The sequence below is a fragment of the Macaca fascicularis genome, chromosome 3 (genome assembly GCF_037993035.2).
Source record: "Macaca fascicularis isolate 582-1 chromosome 3, T2T-MFA8v1.1".
In the NCBI taxonomy this organism is placed as follows: Eukaryota; Metazoa; Chordata; class Mammalia; order Primates; family Cercopithecidae; genus Macaca; species Macaca fascicularis.
Genome location: NC_088377.1, coordinates 169,965,482 through 169,989,017, shown reverse-complemented (window position 1 = coordinate 169,989,017; position 23,536 = coordinate 169,965,482). Strand labels below are relative to the sequence as shown.

General features: G+C 42.3%; 1 protein-coding gene across 3 annotated transcripts in view; it reads left to right on the top strand.

Moving 5' to 3' along the window:
* RBM28 (RNA binding motif protein 28) overlaps positions 1-23,536 on the top strand; it is a 56,130-nt gene that overhangs the window by 14,013 nt on the left and 18,581 nt on the right. The window contains exons 11-19 of one of the 3 annotated variants that reach the window (XR_012432827.1): positions 3,112-3,185; positions 4,301-4,387; positions 5,408-5,472; positions 7,581-7,739; positions 10,875-11,024; positions 11,250-11,324; positions 14,104-14,360; positions 15,568-15,667; positions 17,919-22,576. Coding sequence is in view for 2 of the 3 variants with exons in the window: in XM_005550687.5 (XP_005550744.3) it covers positions 3,112-3,185; positions 4,301-4,436; positions 5,408-5,472; positions 7,581-7,739; positions 10,875-11,024; positions 11,250-11,324; positions 14,104-14,360; positions 15,568-15,667; positions 17,919-18,053 (1,151 nt within the window). In the remaining variant the exon portion in view is untranslated. Of the gene's footprint in view, positions 1-3,111; positions 3,186-4,300; positions 4,437-5,407; positions 5,473-7,580; positions 7,740-10,874; positions 11,025-11,249; positions 11,325-14,103; positions 14,361-15,567; positions 15,668-17,918; positions 22,577-23,536 lie in introns of those variants that run through there. The other 2 variants (XM_005550687.5, XM_045388440.3) reach the window with 2 other exon arrangements.

Below are 23,536 nucleotides of genomic sequence, written 5' to 3'. Positions count from 1 at the left end.
AAAAAAGATGTGAATAAGGCAGCACTGTGTAACAGAGTTAGGGATCTAATCCCAACTATGCTACAGATCAACTGGGTGATTTTTGGCAAATCATTTAACTACTGTTGTCTTCAGGTTTTCATCTGTAAAATGAGTGGGTTCGAGTAATCACTTAAGGTACCTGCAGCTCTCATGTTTAGTTATACTACTTGGATCTTTTCCATTTCTAAAATGCTTTTAGACAATTTGAATTGCATAGAATGTGCCAAGTTAGTGGTATGATACTGCTTTACCTTGGCGGTAGTGTCTTTTGTCTCTTTTTTAGTACGGTAGTATATTGGGTTAATAGTTTTAGAATTAAGCCTACAATTGACTGACTAGATATCCCTTGTGGTCTATTAATGTTAACAGAGTTCATGATCTTAATAAGCATAGTTTTAATCATTTTTTAAAAAAATATATTGTCCTTCCCTAGCTCATTAAATTTTTCCGATACCTTTTCTGCCTACTCATGCAGCTTCGTGTTGCTCCTGTAATTTATCCCTCTCAGCATGCCGTTTCACTACCTGGAAGAGCTCAGTATTAACTGCAATCTTTTAGGGAAATGCTAAGACTGAACCCAGTACTGACTCTGGAAACTCCAGTGATAAAATTCTTACCCTTTCAGAGAGAAGCACCCATTTTCTTCATATTCAATCTAATTAGATTCATTTGAATCTGCCTGTTAGGAACATTTTCCCCATATTTCCTTATTTGTTTCTTTCTATTGAGTATCTATTAATGCTGTACACTATGGTAGGTGCTAGGGATATAGAAACGGATAAGAATTGTGGTCATTTTTCCTGTGGTATTCATTCTGTTTGGGAAGATGTCACCTGACTAGTGCTATAGTAAAGATGTGAGTGGAGAATAGGAGGCAGGAGGGGACACAGAAGCTCCTAGATGGTGACCTTTGTGTTGGCCTGGCGCATGTGTCCTTTCAGTTAGTCTGTGCCATTCATTTTTATAGGAGGCAGAAGATCAATGCCCCAGTAGCTCTAGGAAATATGGTACTTTCTGAAAGAATATTTAAAATTTAAAGGAATACTAAACAAAATTATGAAACTTGTATTTCTTTTTTGGAATCTACTGAAAGGTAAACTTACTTTCTTTGCTTATAAAAGTTTTTTTTTTTTTTTTGACTGGGTGCAGTGGCTCACACCCGTAATCCCAGCACTTTGGGAGGCCAAGACAGGCAGATCACCTGAGGTTGGGAGTTCGAGACCAGCCTGACCAACATGGAGAAACCCCATCTCTACTAAAAATACAAAATTAGCTGGGCATGGTGGCAATGCCTATAGGCTACTCGGGAGGCTGAGGCAGGAGAATCACTTGAACCCAGGAGGCAGAGGTTGCAGCGAGCCAAGATTGTGCCATTAGACTCCAGCCTGGGTAACAAGAGTGAAACTCCGTCTCAAAAAAAAAATTTTTTTTTTTCAATAGCAGAAATAGAGATGGGTTAATTGATCTGGCATCTAATTAAGGAAAGGCATGCCTTATGGAGATTCTAGAGTATGAGCCAAGAATTGAACTCTTGGCTTTCTGGTTCCCTGCTATATTCATATAGTAGAGGACAGAGACTTTTACTCTGAGAGGCAGATCTGCCCATATCTGATGTCTCCCAAGTGACTATGAGACCTATGAGACAGTGAGATCTGTAATTAAGTTCAGGGTTAAGCGGTTCCTGCTTTGCTTTTCAGTCATCTAATAGGTACTTCATAAGTGATGCCGAATTAAGTGTTAGGCTGGAATTTCTCTACCATTTCAGGTGGACATTTCTTTCCTTTCTTTTTTATTTTTATTATGAGACAGAGTCTTGCTCTGTCGCCTAGGCTGGAGTGCAGTGGTGCGATCTCAGCTTGCTGCAAGTTCCACCTCCCGGGTTCACGCCATTCTCCTGCCTCAGCCTCCCAAGTAGCTGGGACTACAGGCGTCTGCCACCACGCCCGGCTAATTTTTTATATTTTTAGTAGAGACGGGGTTTCACCATGTTAGCCAAGATGGTCTCAATCTCCTGACTTTGTGATCTGCCGGCCTCGGCCTCCCAAAGTACCGGGATTACAGGCGTGAGCCACCGTGCCCGGCCTTTTTTTTTTTTTTTTTTTGAGACAAGGTCTTGCTCTATCACCCAGGCTGGAGTGCAGTGATCATGACTTACTGCAGCCTTGACCTCCCAGGGTCAGGTCATCCTCCCACCTCAGCTTTCTGAGTAGCTGGGACTATAGGCATGCACCACCACACCCAGCCAATTTTTTTTTTTTTTCTTTTGTAGAGACAGTCATGTTGCTCAGGCTGGTCTTTAACTCTTGGGCTTAAGTGATCTTCCTGCCTTGGCCTCCCAAAGAGCTGGGATTACAGGTGTGAGCCACCATACCCAGCCTTCACATGGATATTTCTTATTAAGAGAGATCATGAGACTAAAGTTCTAAGAAGAATTAGAACAGATGAAGGAAGTAATAATAAAATTTCATTAAGAGCAGTGGTATCTTTGTCTTGATTATTTGGTACCTAACATAGTGCCTGTCTCAGAGTGCAGTGTGCGTCACTTACTGATGGGGATAAATTCTGCAAAGTTCATTATTTGTCATTGTGTGAATGTCATGGTGTACTTACACAAACCTAGATGGTATGGCTTACTACACACACAGGTCATATGGTAGAGCCTGTCGCTCCCAGGCTACAAACCTGCACGGCACAACATGTTCTTATACTGAATGTTGTAGGCAGTTGTAACATAATGGTAAGTATTTGTGTATCTAAATGTTTCTAAACGTAGAAAAGGTATAGTAAAATGCAGTATAAAAGATAAAAAATGGTACAGGGCATTTTTGGTACAGGGTACCAAATGTACGTGTACCAAATGGTACAGGGATCTGCCCTGTATAGGGCAGATTCATTGTAATCTCCTGGGACCACTGTTGTATATGCAGTCTGTCACTGACCAAAACATCCTTATGCAAGTACATGGCTGTACTTAATAAATGGATGCCACCTGCCCCTTCCACTCTGTGTCAGGCTGCTGCCATTTGTAGTGTTGTCTTTGGTTTATCTGTGGGAGTTTGGGATCTCACTGAATTGTGTCTCCTTGTGCAGGTTGTGCATTTGCCCAGTTCATGACTCAGGAAGCAGCTCAGAAATGCCTTCTAGCTGCTTCTCCAGAGAATGAGGTAAGGAAGATATTTCCTTTACCTTATAACACAGGAGGCAGTTTGGCTCTTAGGGGCAACATCTGATATTTACACAAAACTTCATTATTGTTATTATTATTGTCACTAATAATAAAACTAACACTTATTTAGCACTTTGTTGTGTTAGGCACTGAACTTTACTTGCATTATCTTATTTAATCATTACATCAGCCCTTTGAGGTAGGCAGAATTATGATCTCTACTTCATAGGTGAGGAAATGGGGATAATAACGTATCTGATATTTGTTGCTTGCTGTCTGTGTCAGCCTCTATCCTAGACTGATAACATGAAAGACTAGGATAAGAAGGTATTAAGGTCGTCTGTGAAGTAGAGTAGATGTTTGAGAGAGAATGTGTGTGGGTGATGGAGAATTACTCCATTTGTTCTACAATCGAGTATAATGTTATTTAATATTGCTGTTATTTCTTAAGTCCTCTTGAGTAAGTACTCTACTATTTCATTAGCTTTCTTTATAATACTAGACATTTGCCTGTTTACAGATAATTTTCCTCAATTTGGGTCTACTTTGGGACTAATCAACTCCCAGAAAATAATTTATTTACTGCTGACTACCTGAAATACCCATGTGGCCTTTTGCACAGCTCTACTAAATATTGTGAGGCCCAGTGATCCATTTGTAGCTAGCTGAGCTGAAACGTCATAGGGCTTGGCTTACATAGCATAATTGACGCTTGCCGTATCCCTTTCTGGGATGTTCTTGTCAGGTGCTTAGTTTCTAGTTTATACTCATTATGTGTTGTTTTTTGTTTTTTTTGAAACGGAGTCTCGCTCTGTTGCCCAGGCTGGAGTGTAGTGGCGTGATCTCCACTCACTGCAACTCCGCCTCCCGGGTTCATGCCATTCTCCTGCCTCAGCCTCCCAAGTAGCTGGGATTACAGGTGCACACCACCATACCTGGCTAATTTTTGTATTTTCAGTAGAGACAAGGTTTCACCATGTTGGCCAGGCTGGCCTTGAACTCCTGACCTCAGGTGATCCACCCACCTCAGCCTCCCAAAGTGCTAGGGTTACAGGCGTGAGCCACCGTGCTCGGCCATTATGTGTTTTAAGAAGGGATTGTTTTCTGTTACAGGCTGGTGGGCTTAAACTGGATGGCCGGCAGCTCAAGGTTGACTTGGCAGTGACCCGTGATGAGGCTGCAAAGCTTCAGACAAAGAAGGTGAAGAAGCCGACTGGCACCCGGAATCTCTATCTGGCCCGAGAAGGCTGTGAGTAGGGAGACGTAACCCAGACTTCCAAGTAGCTGGCCCTGTGCCATATCATCGATCCAGCAATAGTATGTTTGGGAACATGTTTCAAATTAAAAACCCAAATGTTCTTTTTAAGTTTTATATGATCATTCCACTTTAATAAATGTGGCTTTCTGTTAGTAAACCTTCACTCATTTTTGTGGATTAACCATCCCATTATCTTTTCTGCCTGGTTGCCTTTGGTCTTTTTCAATAGAGGATTGGCAAGGCAAAGAGGGAGAAAGAACTCAAAATACCTTTGCTTCTTGTCATCATTTCTAATAAGAGGTTTTCATTATGACTAAAATTACTCTTTTGGATTATTCATGGATTTAAAATGTGCACCCAGTACTTTCCTTTAGTGTCAGAAAGACAATCAGAAATTAGCTTTAAATTTAAAAAAAAAATTCTTTCTTCTAGGTCACACAGTATTTATCAGCTCACCTCCTCCATAGCTTCACACCCTGTACTAGTAATGTCCATTAGCCTTTGACACCAGCCCTCTATGGCAACATAACTGTTTTTGACTGGCTTATCTCACTGCTTAGTAATGGACCTCAAGTACATAAGGAACAGCAAAGTTAAGTTCCAAGGGCAGATTATAGGTGGAACATTGTGCATTCTAAATGCCCAAAATGTATTTATGTTCCATACTTCTTCCAGGCCTTTCTTTCTGACTTTGGGCATGTACGTGAAGATTCTTTGAGGGGAGAGAAGGAGAAGAGGAATAAAATCACAAAATGTTCAGAGTTTTAGTCCTTGAGAGCAGCTCTGAGCCCAGAACTTAGCCCTGTATCCTATTTCTGGACCTAACCAAATGCCATCGTGTCCTGGCCAACATAGTCCTCTGGGCCCTGTACAAAGAGTTTGCATCATTCAAATTACATTCCTCTTGTTGCTCAGTGAAAATTCCCTTGTTGATGTCTGGGCCTTTTTCCCTCTTTCTGCAGTGATTCGTGCTGGGACGAAGGCTGCAGAGGGTGTGAGTGCTGCTGATATGGCCAAAAGAGAACGGGTGAGTAGATTAGGCATTGACCTTCAGGTTCTGCGTGGCCTATAAATCAATCAAAAATAGTTGTCGAATGCTCGATGTGCTCATAAAAGAACCAAATATGGTCACAGACCATACTTACTGCGCTATTAGAGAGAAAAGCACATAGGTGAGACAGCAAGTAACCCAACATTATACATAGTATTCTATCTGCTTTCTATGCCAGTATAAAAGAACTGTGTCTTATTCTTTGTTTACCTAGTGCTTGGCAGTAAATGTTTGCGAACACATGCTGCTAGATCATGCAGTAGACAGTCAGAGGCTAGGGCTACATGTAATTAGGTGTTAGTATAAACACAGAATAATGTAGAAGGGCAAGATCAGAATGGTCTGGAGTTATTAGGGAAGGAAGAAGATATGGCTCTTGAAAGGGGTAGCTGTCAGTTGGGAGGAGTTGGTGTCTCCAGATTATAAAATCATTTTAGAAAAACTCCCGTCTTATGGGTGTTTCTGATGTTAACCAATACCGTTATATTCCTTGGCTGCTTGGTAACATTCCCAGTCATTTTTGCTTTTTCCCATATAACTTGCTTTCAAAAAGCCAAGCCAGCCTAGAATGGTAAAGATGCATAATCATGAACAGAATTAGTTATGGAACCTTAACATGCAGATGAGGAACAGGGGTGAGAGTGTAATGACGGCAGGAGGCAGTGTATCTTTTTTTCGGTGTGCACAGGTTCTGCGCTAGTGTTTTCAACTTTAGTAGTGAACATCTGGAAATCATAGGCTCTGGAGACCCATCCTTAACTGGAGAAATTACATAAAATTTTAAAGCCTCATTTTTTTAAGGGCATTATATACCCTTGTCTGACCACAATGCAATAATGACATATTTAGTTTAAAACTAATTTTGTTGGCAAAAAGCTCATTCAGTGATAGGTATGCATTATACATTCACAGCAGGCACAGCTTTTCCTGACAGAAAAATAGTCTGTTGAACTTAAACATGATAGCCTTTTCAGGTGTTCCTTTAATAGTCATTTTCCAGGGGATTTGTTTATTTTGTGATTTGTTGGTACTTTTACCAAACAAGAAACAGCAGGACTGAGAAGGCTTGACAAAAGAAAAACTTTTAATTGAAAACTTTTTTCTACCAACTTGGTTTTGAAAAAACTAATTGGAAGAATAATGTCATCTTTCATTTCATTTTAGACACAGATCACGCAGGCACTGGAGTTTTGTGGCAGCATAGTTGAGGGTATTGCTCTAAGAGCAAAATATGGTTCTGTGGTCATGGATATTCCTTTGCCTCAGGGTGGCAGAGTTGAGACAAGACAGCATTCTGTCAAGTATTCTTTGAATACGTTCCATTTCCTTTTGGAAGGATTAGATAATCAGTTGAGTTGGTGGGTAGATGAGGACTGGGCATAGATGTTAACCATAGTATTATCTGTTGTTTGCTCTGGGCTACATTTTGAGCTAGGGATTTTTTTTCTTTTTTTTTTTTTGAGATGGAGTTTCACTCTTGTTGCCCAGACTGGAGTACAATAGCGTGATCTTGGCTCACTACAACCTCCTCCTCCCAGCTTCAAGCGATTCTCCTGCCTCAGCGTCCTGAGTAGCTGGGATTACAGGCATGCACTACTATGCCTGACTAATTGTTGTATTTTTAGTAGAGACAGGGTGTCACCATTTTGGCCAGGCTGATCTTGAACTCCTGACCTCAGGTGATCTGCCTGCCTTGGCTTCCCAAAGTGCTCATATTACAGGCATGAGCCACCCTGCCCAGCCTTATGTTATCTCATTTTGGCCTCACATCAGTGCTCAGAGACTTTGTTCTACTGTTCCATTTTATAGATGAAAAATTGAGGCTTTAAAATTTTATGTAATTTCTCCAGTTAGGGATGGGTCTCCAGAGCCTATGATTTTACTGTTACCCACCCACCATCTTGTCCCTTTGAACTTTTCTTTCCCTATACTGGGCATTGTAAAGCTGCAGTGCGGGCAGTTGCCATCCATTTTCTATATGTGTGGTTATGGGATGGAGATCATAATTCTTTCCTTTTGGAGAATTATGAGCCTGCCTCTTAAAAACAGTGAGTTGTACTGTTAACCATTGGTTGTTCTTTCAGTTTGAGCTGCTGAAGCATCAGAAACTCAAGGACCAGAATATCTTTGTCTCCCAAACCAGGCTCTGCCTGCACAATCTCCCAAAGGCTGTAGATGACAAACAGCTCAGAAAGCTGCTGCTGAGTGCTACTAGTGGAGAGAAAGGGGTGCGCATCAAGGAGGTGAGGTGTGGCCCTGTCCATCTGGAACTTTCATTCTGATCTGGGGTCATATCAAGCATTTCCCTCAGGCTGCGGTGCCAGATTTTTTTTTTGTTTGTTTGTTTTGAGACGAAGTCTCACTCTGTCGCCCAGGCTGGAGTGCAGTGGTGCAGTCTTGATTCACTGCAACCTCCTCCTCCTGGGCTCAAGCAGTTCTCCTGCCTCAGCCCCCTGAGTAGCTGGGACTATAGGTGTGTGCCACCACGCCTGGCTAATTTTTGTATTTTTAGTAGAGAAGGGATTTCACCATGTTGGCCAGACTGGTCTGGAACTCCTGACCTCAAGTTATCTGCTCACCTCAGCCTCCCAAAGTGCTGGGATTACAGGCGTGAGCCACTGTGCTAGGCCATCAACAGACTTTCTTCTGGACATGTTGTCAGCATGCATGGCTGAGTTTAGCAGTTTCTTGGTTTTGTTCTTTTTCTTCTAAAAATTGTCTTTTACATCTGAATTACAGCAGAATGCAAGGAAGTCTCTGTCTGCATGAATTAATTTAGCAAGCATTTATTAAATGCCTTTTGTGTGCTTAGCATTATATTTTGTGCTATCATGTGAATTTTCTTGCAGAGAAAATAATCTGCTTTGCTTTTTGGAGAGTATTTTACTCCTAGTTAGATTCTTACCCTATAGTCAGAGTCACCTCTGCCTGTCGTCAACACAGGAAGCCATGTAGATGTTCAGCAGTTGAATTAGAAAAACACTGGGTTCATACCAACTTGGTTAGGCTCTGTGAGTACAGAACTTCTCTGCCTCCACATTCCCCTTTGCATATTTCTCTTTTCTTTCTTTTTTTTTTTTTAAGATGTGGTCTTGCTCTGTCACAGGCTGGAGGGAGTGCAGTGGTGCCATCTCAGCTCACTGCAGCCTCCCCCTCCCAAGCTCAAGCAATCCTCCCACCTCAGCCTCCCAAGTAGTTGGGACTATAGTTACACACCACCATGCCTGGCTAATTTCTTTTTCTTATTTTTATTTTTTATTTTTGAGACGGAGTCTCACTCTGTCGTTAAGCTGGAGTACAGTGGCACAATCTCAGCTCACTGCAACCTCCGCCTCCTGAGTTCAAGTGATTCTCCTGCCTCAACCTCCGAGTAGCTGGGACTACAGGCACGCACCACCATGCCCAGCTAATTTTTGTATTTTTAGTAGAGACAGGGTTTCACCATGTTTGTTAAGATGGTCTCGATCTCTTGACCTCAAGTGATCCGCCCGCCTCGGCCTCCCAAAGTGCTACAATTACAGGCGTGAGCCACTGCGCCTGGCCCATGCCTGACTATTTCTTATGTTTTTGGTAGAGACAGGGTTTTGCCATGTTGCCTAGGCTGGTCTCAAATTCCTGAGCTCAGATGATCCCCCTGCTTCAGTCTCCCACAGTGCTGGGATTATAAATGTGAACCACTGGGCCTGGCCTTGCATATCTCTGTCATACTGCTTACTATTGCCCTGGCCTCAAACTGTCGGTCAGTCTCTTCTTCCCACTAGACTGAGTTTTTGAGGCAAGCGTTATCTCATTATCACCAATCCTTGGTGTAGTACCTGCTACATAGTCATCTCTTGGTCAATACTTATTTTTAAAGTACCATTGCCAATATTTTGGGTCTGCTTTACTCTGTTTCACCACCATAAACTGTTTTCCTAATCCCTGAAAACCTCTTCAAAATGTATGGATTTAGGTATTTGGGAGATTACGTGAGAGAATGTGAATATATCAGCACATATCTGACACCACTCTTAGTAAAACTGCTCAGTGTTACTGGTTATAGGGGAGGGACAGTTGTGTAATTTCTCATATCATCTGAATACTTAGTGTCTGCACGTTTAACACCTGTCATAATTTAGAGAAATTCATGTTTATTCTAGAATATTTGCATTATGTTGAATTTTCCTCTTAATTCTTTCTTATGTGTACGTATAGTGTCTCAGTAAGATGGTAAGTATCTTGAGAACAGGATCTTCATTATATGCTTCTCTTGATTCCCTTACAGTATATGACAGTTCTAGACACAGAGTGGACACTGGACGTAAATTAAATGTGGTATCCATGTGTCCCCAATACTTAGCCGTCTCCATTACATGAGAACAACAGTTTCGGTAGTAATGGCATGTAAATGATCAGTTTTCTCAAAACATCCTACTGTACTTTGGTGCCCCAGATGTTTGCTACATCTGGCTTAAGGATTTAAGGGAAAACCACACTAGAGAGGAGCTGAGCTGCAGGCAAAGAGAGCTGAAACTTCTTCCTGTATTTCTGAGCCTGTATGTTGGAGACACTTTTTCATGTGCTTGAAATGTCTTTCTTATCTAAAGCCATCAGTCCTTCCTCCTTCCCTTCTTTAATAATTTCCTTCCTGAGTGCTTTTTTCAGTGGTAAGATCTATGGACAGTATTCCATCCTCGGCAATAACTTGTTACACGCTTAGAATACCATGTACCTCTCAATTTGTATGTATTGTGAACAGTTGTGTTTGTATTGTGTTTGTTTTTTAACATCCAAACCTCTTTATAAATTTTCTTTAGGAAGTTTTGTTTATGTGCTTATTTTAGGTCTCTGTTGATGTCTATAAACTAGTAGAAAGCAAGAAAATATTATTTTAATCTGTTTTATGGTGTTAGTAGGTGAATTCTAATAAGATGGACACACATAAGTGTTATTCCAGTGTGATTTTTGTGGTGGTGGTATAAATGAAGATTATGTTTCAATAACCTGATTTTTTTTTTTTTTTTTTTTTTGAGACAGGGTCTCACTCTGTTGCCCAGGCTGGAGTGTAGTGGTTTCATCATGGCTCACTGCAACTTCAACCTCCCCAGCCTCAGGTGATCCTCCTGCCTCAGCCTCTTGAGTAGCTGAGGTGCCACTACACCGGCTAATTTTTTGTATTTTTTGCAGAGACAAGGTTTTGCCATGTTGCCCAGGCTGGTCTCAAACTCCTGGCCTCAAGCAGTCCTCCTGTCTCAGCCTCCCAAAGTGCTAGGATTACAGGCATGAGCCACCATGCTCACCCAATAACCTTATTTTTTATTGACTCTATTAAAGCAGTTCATGTCAGGCAAGCCTTCTCATTCTGTAATTACTGATTTTTTTTCTTGCTCTACTAATAGTGTAGAGTGATGCGAGACCTCAAAGGAGTTCATGGGAACATGAAGGGTCAGTCCCTGGGCTACGCCTTTGCAGAGTTCCAAGAGCACGAGCATGCCTTGAAAGCCCTCCGCCTGATCAACAACAATCCAGAAATCTTTGGGCCTCTGAAGGTAAGCCTCGTCCTCTGGGGAGACTTGTTTCCCTTAGGACCCCTTGCAGGAAACCAGCCTACTCCTTTATGCCTAGTGTCCTCTGACATTTGAGGGGTGGGAAAGAATGGCAAGTGGACCAAAAAAAAGGTGGGTTGGGGGAGGATGTGTGAAGAGGAAAAACTCAACTCATTGCATGCACAGATTTAGAAGTCTAATGAATAACATTCTATCTCCTTCTGACAGAGACCAATAGTGGAGTTCTCTTTAGAAGATCGAAGAAAACTTAAAATGAAGGAATTAAGGATCCAGCGCAGCTTGGTACAGAAATTAAATGGTCCATATTTTTAAGGACATAACTAAACTCTTCTATTTTGTTCAGTTTGTGCTTCTGCTGTCTTAGAGTAGTTCTCCCCTCAATTAGATTTTTTTTGCTCCCAGTTCCCTTTAGTCCCTGTTCCCTAAGCCTCTCCAGGCCATCTTCTTATCTGCTGGCCCATGTCTGATAGCTCTACAGCAGAAGGGAAAGGAAGGAGAGAGGAAGCAGACCAATGTTATTTCCAGTCAGCTGTTCTTTACAATGTTTGGTGATAGTACGTGCCAATATTAATGGTTGAGGTTAAGGTTTCCTGTTACCTGTAGATTTCAGTTATCTCTTCCATATTTTCTTTTATTAGTTGGCTCCAGAAGTGTGAAGCCTGATAGTTTTATACAGTTTTTAATCTGGTGTGCTATAGAGGGTGGAGCAGGGACTTTAGGAATAGGTGTACTCATGCTTATACTCTGGCTCTGCCCTTTTTGCTGCATGTTCCTTGGCAGTTATTACTGCTCTGAACTTCAGTTTGTAAAATGGGTGGACGACATCTGCCTTACATGATTGCTGAGGACTAAATGAGATAATACATGTCCATCATCTAGCATACTGCATGGTCAGCACACAGTCAGTACTCATTCTCTTACCCATCTTCCCCCAGGACATGCAGGGCCAGATTATTCTTGACTCTTATTCTTAGAGCTCTCATTGATATTGCACAGCAAAATTCACTTGCATATACAGCAAACATTTGTAGTCTTTGTGGTGTATACCAAGAGCATTACCAACAGATGACCCATTCTGGTGGTTAATGCAGTGGCCCTCAGTTGGAAAATATGGGATCTGGTTATTGTTCAAGGCAACTTTGTTACCCTAGATAATAGAATTGCTTATTACTGTTAGCCATTGTTTCAGAGGTGATTCTGAAGCTACCAGTTTTGTTTGTTTGTCTGTTTGAGATGGAGTCTTGCTATGTTGCTCAGGTTGGAGTGCAGTGGTGCAGTCTCAGTTTGCTGCAACCTCCACCTTCTGGATTCAAGTGATTCTCCTCCCTCAGCCTCCCGAGTAGCTGGGACTACAGGTGCACACCACCATGCCTGGCTAATTTTTTTTTTTTTTTTTTTTTTTTAGTAGAGACGGGGTTTCACCGTGTTAGCCAGGATGGTCTCGATCTCCTGACCTTGTGATCCGCCCATCTCGGCCTCCCAAAGTGCTGGTTACAGGCTTGAGCCACCGCACCCGGCCCTAATTTTTGTATTTGTTTGGAAGAGACAGGGTTTCACCGTGTTGGCCAGGCTGGTCTCGAACTCCTGACTTCAAGTGATCCACCTGCCTCAGCCTCCCAAAGCGCTGGGATTACAGGTGTGAGTCACTGAGCCCAGCCTTGTTTGTTTTTTAACATCCAAATTACTTTATTTGTTGCCTGGATTTATATTCATACTGTTCTTTTGTGTAAAAATGCCTCTACTCACTTTGCATATGCAGATCAAATGATCCCTTTCGAGTAGCATTCCTCCACCTCTCTCAAAAGATAAAGGCCCTCTTTACTTGATTTTCATGAACTTCCTTAAGCTGTGTAGTTTTTTTTTACTTTGGTTTATTTGTGTATACATCTCTTGTCTCCACCTGGCTGTGAGTCCTGAAGGGTAGACACTTTTTTTTTGTATCCTAGAAACAGACTGGCATACAATAGGCGTATAATAACTGTTCATTGTATCTGGATTTCTAAGGTGAAAGGGAAGAACAACACACACTTATCATTACATTAATTTCACTTGAATCTTCTGTTTCTTCCACTTCAGTGCAAATACTTCTGTAACATCCTTGATGCCTTCCTTTCCACAGGGTCTTTTCCTTGTCGTCTTCGCTTCATTTATTCCATTCCTAATGTTCTTCCTTTCTTGAAAATGATCCGAGTTTCTGACCTATGTCATTTTTCTTCTCTCTGAAGAGATTTATTTCATATTTCTTGCAGACAGGGTTACTGGCAACAAATTCCCTCCATTTTCTTTTGTCTGAGTAGGTCTTGTCCTTAACTTTTGAAGGATAAGTTTATCAGATACAGGATTGTAGGTTGGTGATTTTTTTTTTCTTTAAAAACTTTAAATATTAAATATCTCACTTCACTCCCTTCTTGCTTACATGATTTCTGAAGAGAAGTCTTGGAAATCTCTCTGAACCTACTCGGGTTTTGGAGGGTGCCTATTAAAAACAAAAGAGAGAGAAATTTGATGTAATCTCATCCTTGTTCCTCTATAGGTAAAATTTTTCCCCTGTCTGGCTTCTTTCAAGATTTTATCTTTGATTTTCTGCAGTTTGTCTATGATATGACTAGTTGTAAATTGTTTAGTTTTTATCTTATTTGGTCTTAGAGCTCTGAGTTCCTTGATCTGTGGTTTAGTGACTGTCATTAATTTTGAAAAATTCTCAGCGCTTATTACTTCATTATCTTTTCTGTTGCTTGCTTGCTTCTTGTATTCTCTTTCTACATAGGTTACACCTTTGATAATTGTCCCACCTACTGGCTTTTGAATCTTGGGCATGCACTCTCCCTTATTTCTATGTTATGGGAAGGGGAATGGTTATTTTGTGCCCCCCACCCAGTAACCATCTGTTACTATGGCAGGGCTTGTGAACTACATGTATTCACTTTCCTCTAGTCTCCAACTGTGTGGGGGAAGAATTCCTCTTCTTTCATCTAGCACACATAAAGCTCATCTTCTGTTGAGTATTTGCAGCAAACAAAGCTCATCCAGAAACCAGATGGCATTTTCTTGTTTTATGCAGCAAAAAGTGAGATCCAAGCCTGCAACTGGTGAGCCTCAGAAGGGGAAACCAGAGCCTGCAAAAGACCAGCAACAGAAGGCAGCTCAACACCACACAGAGGAACAAAGCAAGGCGCCCCCAGAGCAGAAGGGGAAGGCGAGCTCTACCTCATGGACCGGTTTCCAGACCAAGGCTGAAGTGGAGCAGGTGGAGCTGCCTGATGGAAAGAAGAGAAGAAAGGTCCTGGCGCTCCCCTCACACCGAGGCCCCAAAATCAGGTGAGATGCAGGAAAGTGGCAGCATAGAACAGTGGGTGGGTTCTAAGTGGGTTTGTTTTTGCTGAGTTCTTTTCTCTTTGTGGCATTTGTTTGGTTGAAAAGGATGCTTGGTGCTATGTATTCCCACACACGGGGTTAACACGTGAGTCTTCAACACCGTCAGAGATGTCACTCTTAGATCAATGGCAGAGAGGCCTCCTAGGGCAGGCTTTTGTGCCCCTTTTCTCCTCTTTTAAAGAGCTTCCTGTTGTCCAGATGGCCATCTCTGCCAGCTGAGGCCACATACTTGAGGTTCAGTGGTAGTTTCTGTTTGGGGCAGCAGATTAGTGCTCTACAAAAATAAATCTTGACAAAATATTTGTTAAATAAATGAAGGTTTTTGAGATATCCATGGGGTTTTATATATTTATTTAATTTTATTTTTAGAGACAGTGTATTATTCATTTCTTCCACTGCTATAAAGAAGTACCTGAGACTGGGTAATTTATAAGGAAAAGAGGCTTAATTGACTCATGGTTCCACAGGCTGTACAGGAAGCATGACAGCAGCTGCTCATCTTCTAGGGAGGCCTCAGGAAACTTAACCATAGTGGAAGGTGAAGTGGCAGCCTGCACTTCACATGGCCAGGAGCAGGGGGAAGGAGCGTTTTAAACAACCAGATCTTGCGGTAACTCATTCACCGTCATAAGAACAGCACTGAGGGGATGGTGCTAAACCATTCATGAAGGAGTCATCCCCATAATCCAGTCACCTCCCACCAGGCCCAGCCTCCAACATTGGGGATTACAATTCAACATGAGATTTGGGCAAGGACACAGATCCAAACCATGTCACAGGGTCTTACTCTGTTGCCCAGGCTAGAGTGCAGTGGCATGATCATAGCACACTGTATCCTCGAACTCCTGGACTCAATCCACCTGCCTCAGCCTTCTGAGTAGCTGGGACTTTTTAATTTTATTTTAGCAGAGACAGGGGGTTGCTATGTTGCCTAGGCTGGTCTCAAGCTCCTGACATCAAGCATTCTAAGTATACAAATACTGAGCTTTCAGAGGGTCTGTTGCAGTATCTATTTTTAGAATGACTTAACATATCATAGGCTTGGGAAGGGCCAGTGTACAAAGAGGAATTTTATCCCTTGAGCTAAGAGAACCTAGGGGTGTCAGATTAGAAGAAGGACTCAAGGTGACACTCAGCCATTTTATTTCAGGTTGCGGGACAAAGGCAAAGTGAAGCCCATCCATCCCAAAAAGCCAAAGCCCCAGATAAGCCAGTGGAAGCAGGAGAAACAGCAATTATCTTCCGAGCAGGTGAGTTCTGCAGGACATTCAGCTTTGGTATGGCATGGTTCTGCCAGATCGTAGCCATGTTTGTACCTTGATTAGCTGAGCAAAAAACAAAAAAAGAAAGACTTCTGTGTAGGACAGTAGCTTTTTAGAGAATGTTGAGGTATACAATCATAAAAGTGGAGAGAAAAAAGTAAAATGAACCTCCATGTATCTGTTCCTCTGTTTCAGCAGTCTCCTTGTTTACATATTCCCCATAACATGCTTTCCCCACTAGAATATATTAAAGCAAAGCCCATTTCACATGTAAATGTGTCTCATATGAAAATGAAACATTGCTCAGAAAAACCTCAGATTGCATCTCTTAACTGATGAGGCCTTAAACACACACACCTTATGCCATTATAATATCTAATAAAACTAATAAGCCCTTTATCATCTACTACACAAATGATACATTAAAGCCATATTAAAATTTCCCCATTTGCCTGAAAAATATGTTTTTATACTTGGTTAGTATGAGTCGGGATCCGAAGTCCACACATTATACTTGGATTTTTAATTTCTTAAATCATTTTTTTCTTCTCTAATATCCATTTTCCCTTACCACCCTTTTTTCCATGCTATTCATTTATTGGAGAAACCAGGTCATTTGTGTTACATTTTTAATTTAGCCATTTGCTTCCTTGTGGTGTCATTTAACTTGTTTCTGTGACACCCCATCTTGCCTGTCACCTGGTAGTTAGTTCGGTCTGGTAGCTTGATCAAGTTCCGTTTTCTTTTTTTTTTTTATTTGTTTTGAGATAGAGTTTTGCTCTTGTTGCCTAGGCTGGAGTGCGATGGCACAATCTTGGCTCATTGCAACCTCCACCTCCCGGAGTAGCCTCCCGAGTACCTGAGATTACAGGCGCGCACCACCATGCCCAGCTAATTTTGTATTTTTAGTAGAGACGGGGTTTCACCATGTTGACCAGGCTGGCCTCGAACTCTTGACCTCAGGTGATTCGCCTGCCTTGGCCTCCCAAAGTGCTGGGATTACAGACGTGAGCCACCATGCCTAGCCTCAAGTTCAGTTTTCTTGACTAGAGTATTTCACAGGTGGTGTGTGTGTTTCTTTACATCACCTGAGGCACATACTACCTGGTTGCCCATTTTTAGTGATTCTGAGATTGATCAGTAGATTTGAGGATTGTCTGCCTTGTCCCTCCATTGATGAAGTCCCCAGTTAGCCTTTCATGTAATAGCCTTAGCAATTATTGATGAGTGTTACCAGATTCATTATTTCATTATGGGTTACAGAATGCTGATTATTTAAACTTCTGTCCTTTTGCATTTTTAAATAGAACTCTAGAAAGAAAAATCTTCCTTTGTCAATTATTTGGTTACCACAAAATATCATTTGTATAGGAAAGACAGGATAAATGCTTGATTTTTTTTTTTTCTTTCTCTCTGTATTAGTTTTCAGAGTAATGAGCTGTTGCCATACCGGCTCATTTTTTAGTATTATGAAATCCTGACTTTTCATATACTTGATGTGTTTCAAATACTGTCATTATTCTTACTCTGTCTAAGGCTGGCAGAAGCCCCTGCAGATTGGCTTCTGAGTCTTTCTGATGTGGCCTGTTTGTCTGGTAATATCCTTGCTTTCTAGTGCAAGATGTCCAGGCTGAGCTCAGGTACCTCTTCCCCAGTCCTGACATTAGCCATTTTTCCCAAGGAGCCCTAGTTCCTTTTAGTAGAAAACGGTGGTCCTACATTCTTGAATACTTGAAGTCAAGCTTTCTTCTCCCCTTTCCTAGTCTCTTTCCTTTAAGGGTAAAAGCAGCATTAGCTTCCCATCCTACTCAAGAAATCTGTGTCTGGGAAGTTTCTGACCTATACCATACTATTTTATAGATCTCTGAAATCCCATGAGCAGTGTTCTTGGGGAGGGAATGGGCAAGCAAGAATGGCCAGATTCTGTGCTGGCTTATCTGCTTTGAGGCTAAAGTGAGGCTTTGGAAGCTAGAGTGAGAGAGGCCCTTGAGCCCCCAACACAGTGTGTTAGACAGGGAAGTTAGTCAGGCCCTGCTCCCTGTGCACTGTTGGTCTAATTTCTTACCAGTGGATGATTCTGTTTGAGCCTTTCTCTCTAAGGGTCTCTCTCCAGAAACCTACCCCTTTCTGGTAGACATGATCTCTGTACACTTACTTTCTCTCTTGGGTGGCCTGAGGGTAAGGTGATATATAGTCTTTGAAATCGATTATATTATGTTTCTAATCCTTTCACTTGTAGGTATCTAGGAAAAAAGCTAAGGGAAATAAGACGGAAACCCGCTTCAACCAGCTGGTCGAACAATATAAGCAGAAATTATTGGGACCTTCTAAAGGAGCACCTCTTGCAAAGAGGAGCAAATGGTTTGATAATTGATGATGCCAGCGGGCTGGGTAAGAAGCTGGGTTGTGTGCTTTCTGGTGACACTCCTGGGCTCCTCCCCATCCCCTATGTCTCTCACCGAGGGAAAGAAAATCCCCGAGGGCACTGCCACTGTGCTGGGAGGCACCCTGGACTGTGTACATCTGAACTTTGGTCCATCCTTTGATGAGTGGTTCGTTAGCCACAAAGAGAAATATCTGAAAGACATCATGATGCTTCTTGCATATTATCCAGATTATTGTATGAAGTTGTGTCTATAATTATTACCAATTTTTGTTCTTTATTTCTCAAATGGAAACAATTGAAAAAGCATTCTGGAGTGCTGAATTTTTAAGATGTATATTTTGTTAAGCATATTCTCTAAATGAGATATTGTGTGGCTCTTTAGTAACAATGTCATTTCTAATATGTGTGACTCCTTTATTATGTATGAACATCCTTTGACAGTCCTAATTCAGCTCTGTAGTCTTACACGCTGCAGGAACTAAGTGACAGCAGAGAGAAATGCTTTCTAACCTAATCACTGCAGGCGGAGACACTTGGAAAAGAATGGGGGGAGGTGGGGCCTGGCAGAGAGCAGCACTTATGTGTTTGTCAAATGAGGGGATTTCCAGTTGAATCGGTCTGCAGTGGCCTAAAGACACTAGCCTGGTTAGTGATGACCTGCATTTCTCTCATAGAGCACCTCCTTTTTCATCGTACCCTCTAGCTCTCTAAGTCCTCCTTAATGAGGACACCTGATCCTCATTAAGTCTGCCCCTTAAGATGGCTTCACACCTACTAAAAAACTCCAGGGGTTTGACATCTCACTTTGATTGAAATCTTGTCGTCCTATAACATTTGATTCCCTGGGCTCTCCAGCCCTATCACCTCTGCTTGTCTTTATCCACTCTCTTCTTCATTCACTTTTGGCTACACAGGCCTTCCTTCCATCTCTTGACTCTTGACCACCTCAGAGTCTTTGTATCCATTCCCTTTGCCTGGAGAGTTTTTCCCTTGCTTCTTTTACTTGTGACTCAGATCTTCACTATTTGTCGCCTCCTCCTGGAGCTCTTCCCAGACTATCTAAAGTAGGGCTTTTCTTCCCATCCCCTCTATCTTGCCCCCTTACTGAATTCTGCTTCCCTGTTTCTTCTTCGTCTTTTTTTTTGAGTCAATCTTGCTCTGTCACCCAGGCTGGAATGCAGTGGCACTGTCTCAGCTCATTGCAACCTCCACCTCCTGGGTTCAAGCGATTCTTCCGCCTCACCTTCCCAAGTAGCTGGGACTATAGGCGCATGCCACCATTCTTGGCGAAATTTTCTATTTTTAGTAGAGATGGGGTTTCACCTTGTTGACTAGGCTGGTCTTGAACTCCTGACCTCAGGCGATCTGCCCACCTCGGCCTCCCAAAGTCCTGGTATTACAGGCGTGAGCCATCACGTGTGGTGGCCTGCTTCCCTGTTTCTTTCTAGCACTAATCTCTATCTGAAATCATTTGTTTCTTTCTAGCACTAATCTCTATCTGAAATCATTTGTTTCTTTCTAGCACTAATCTCTATCTGAAATCATTTGTCTCTCCAGTTAGAATGTATGCTTTGTGAGAGGGACTTTATCCCTCTTGTTCACTCCTGTAGACACAGTGCCTAGTACTGACCCAGGCACATAGTAAATATTGAATAAATATTTGTTGAATGAAAAAAATAAGGTAGGAAAGGAAGAAACAGTACTTGGTAGGCAAGAGAAAAAGTTGGGAGTGTAACCCAAAATTCTTGATTCCTTAGTCTAGTTGAGTGTTACAAATAATGCTTTGACAGAACCGTTGCTGAGCTGGAGACATGGTTCTTTCTTTTTTTCTTTTCCTTTTTTTTTTTTTGAGACAGAGTGTCCCTCTGTTGCCCAGGCTGGAGTGCAATGGCATGATCTCGGCTCATTGCGACCTCTGCCTCCTGGGTTCAAGCGATTCTCCTGCCTCAGCCTCCCAAGTAGCTGGGATTACAGGTGCTGCCACCACGCCCAGCTAATTTTTGTATTTTTAGTAGAGATGGAGTTTCACCATGTTGGCCAGGCTGGTCTCAAACTCCTAACCTTGTGATCTGCCCACCTTGGCCTCCCAAAGTGCTAGGATTACAGGCGTGAGCCACCGCACCTGGTAGAGACATGGTTATTTCATTGCAGTATCTTGGGGAACCCATGAATATTCTGAAGTGCTTTTGATTGGTTTAGAAATGGATGAAGGAGAGGCCATGGAAATATTTAAACCTTTTGGAGAGATCGAAAGGACAGGTGATTTATCTCCAAGTTCACCTCGAGACATGACTTGGGCTGTCAAACATTCTTACAACAGCCTGGCAACATGTCTTTCCCAGCCTGGTCTGTACAGCACGGAGGAAGTAAGGGACTTTATTAAGGGTGTCAGAATAGTTATAACCTGCCAGTCAGTTGATCCGTTTTTCCTTGGCCAGCTCTCCATCTGCTCACCACCCTTTTTTTCCTAGTACAAAAATATCTTTAACATTCAAAAATATATCTTAACTCTTAGGATAGATCAAAATTGATGTTCATTCAGATAACATTGCCAGATTCTCTTAGATCCAAATATTTCTTGTAACAACTTGAGTAACTCAGTATGTTAAAACCTCATTCACTTGCTTGGAGAGCTGTTGCACAGTTCTTTAAAGAGTTCTTTAAATGAGGTTGAATCTTCCCTTTCTTAATAGTCAAATTCCACATATGGTGTCTTCCTTTGGAACACCTTACCGTGGGTTATTTGGTCAGCTCCATTGACCCCTTGCCTTGGGAATTTTAGTGCAGTGAGAGTGGTACTCACTTCACCTTCACTTCAGGGCCTGATGTGTCAGGAAATGGAGTTTTTTGAATTAACATGAAAGCTGAGTTACAGGCTGCTTGGTTAAAAAACAACAGGTGGGCACAGAGTCTCACACCTGTGATTGCAGTACTTTGGGAGGTGGGAGGACTGCTTGAGGTCAGGAGTCCGAGACCAACCTGGTGAACACAGTGAGACCCCCATCTCTATTATTTTGAAAAACAACAGCAAATTTTTTGTTAACATCCAAGACAAGGCCACCAGTCAAAACTATCAAGTTTTAGTAATACTTTCCTGCTTGATTATATAATAGCCTGGCTTAGAGATACAACCTTTAAATAAGGAATCTTAAGATAATGTACAGCTGTTCTTTGCCTCATTTGTTTATTGGTTGGTTAGTTTGTAGTTTCTAAGACTCTGCTCTGTTCAGCTGTATAATTCCTCCCTCTGGAGTTAACCTGTGGCAAGGATTATGTTTCACCTGTCACAAAAATGAGATCTGTGCCTTCCTCTATTATAAAGTTAGGGCATGTGATTCATTCTTCGAAATACTTTGAAATGTACTTTGGCATGTTTTTGTCTTGAAAAGAGGTTTTCCAACTAGAAATTCGGAGCCCAGAAGGTCAAGGCCCCAGAGATCCCCTTCTCATCATCCTTCAGTTGTCTGAGGAGACAGTGAGTGTCACAGTGAGTGCTGATTCCCCAGAATCTGCAATCTTAAGCTCTCCCGCTGACTCACACAGCCAGTTCTCTGCTTCATATTTGTGTGACCCACTGTGAAGTGACAGGCAGCTACCAATTCTGTCATATAAGAAGCAGCTCTGCCCATGCAGCTTTGAAAGTTCCTGCACTTCTCCATAGACTGCTCCTTCATGGAAATAACCACATCTCACACTTTGGGTGCCTAAGCTAAGTTTGTTTGCAGTTTGTCTCTGGTGATGCCTAACTCCTTTTCAACTCAGCCTTAATTGGCATTTTAAGGGCTAGGATGAGGTTTCTCTCAGGCCAAGTCGAGATTTCCAGATTTCCTTTTGTCTAAGGCTGACCAGTTTAGAAGTTATTTACATCCTTGTTTTGGTTCTTTCGTTCTTGTCCTGGTACATCTTCCTTTCTAGGATTATTTGCAGAGTTTGTGATGTCTTACTCAGTGACCAGATATGGGGTGGGCTACTGGTATAGTCTGATTACTTTGGCATCTGATTCTGGACTGGTCATTGGCTGTACATGAGTTTTTGTGCTGATAAAGGAATATACTGGGAAGATTGGAAGGCACAGACTGGGAACCACTTCTGAGAAGAGAACTGCTGAGTCACTGAAAGACCTTTTGGACCACCCCCAAATGGAGCATCTTGATAGATGGCAAATCCAGTGTTTCTTAAACTTGTGCACGCTGCTCAGAGCCCACTGCCTTTTATCAGATGTGAGACTTCACTGCCACAGTGTCATCCCACAGTCTCCTTTCCTGGACATTTGATAAAGGGAAAATCGTTTCTTGTCCTTGAAGGCAGAGACTATTTTTTTTTCACTTCTCCACATACCCCACAACACCCAACATTGATTTACTCGTAGTAGGAGTTTCATACTGCTGAACTCGCTGAAGGCCATTTGTTCCAGGGCCTAGCTGGGCTTGTGAAGGACAACAGAGTCATTTCCTAAGGACCCCAGAAGACAGGATGAAGGAAAAAATAATAATAAACTGCTGTTCACAGTGTCTTGAGTATACCATCTATGTACTTTCTGCTATGCCTTGTCCATTCCAATCTGGACAGTCTCTCTGCCCCTCCTTTTCACTCAAGTGCCATCCAGCACTCAAGTTCTGGCTCAAGGCCTGACATCTCCCTGGGGACCTCAGTGATCCCACAGCTTGTGACCCCTTCCTCTAAGTCCCTGGCACACTTACTGATTGGTGTCCTCTGGTTTGACAAAGCATATGCCATTGTGGCTTACTTGTCATTTCTTTAGGTCTTGTCTTCCCAGGTAGATCATGAGCCCCTTATAAGAACTAGCTCTCATAGTCCCAGTCCCCAGGCCTGGTACATGACTGTGCTTAGTGATTGGTGATTGAGAATAATGGTGGCAAAGGAAGTACCAGACAGTCATCTCCTGAAGAGATGCTGAACAACCTGTCCTTGTTTTATGTATTTTCTCTTTCTTGCCCAGTTTACTCCTCATAGTAACTGCTCAAAAAATGTCAGTTCCTGTCACTCTTCCACCCCTTTTCTTCCTCTTCCCTGCACTGTGGTCTGGGCCTTGGTCCACTAGCAACTCCCCTCAGATGTTGCTTAATCTGCCCCATGGCCAAAGCCAATCCCATTCCTGTCCTCCTGCTACCCAAGGGACTGCCAGTCTGTATGCACAGGAAGGGATTGTGAAGTCTGGATGTGCAAGAAACCCAGCTGTGAGAAACAGGTTCCCTGGACTTGGCATGGTGGCTCATCCTTGTAATCCTGGCACTTTGAGAGGTCAAAGTGGAAGAATCACTTGAGCCCAGGAGTTCAGGACTAGTCTAGGCAACATAGCAAGATCCCATCTCTACAAAAAAAAAAAAGAAAAAATTCAGATTCTCAAATGTCCCTTCATCTCCTTACTCTCGACTTGTCTCCCCAGTTCTCCTCCCCCTTTTTCTCTCCCCTGGATCTGACACTCAATTGTCTGCACACACTTTTCAACT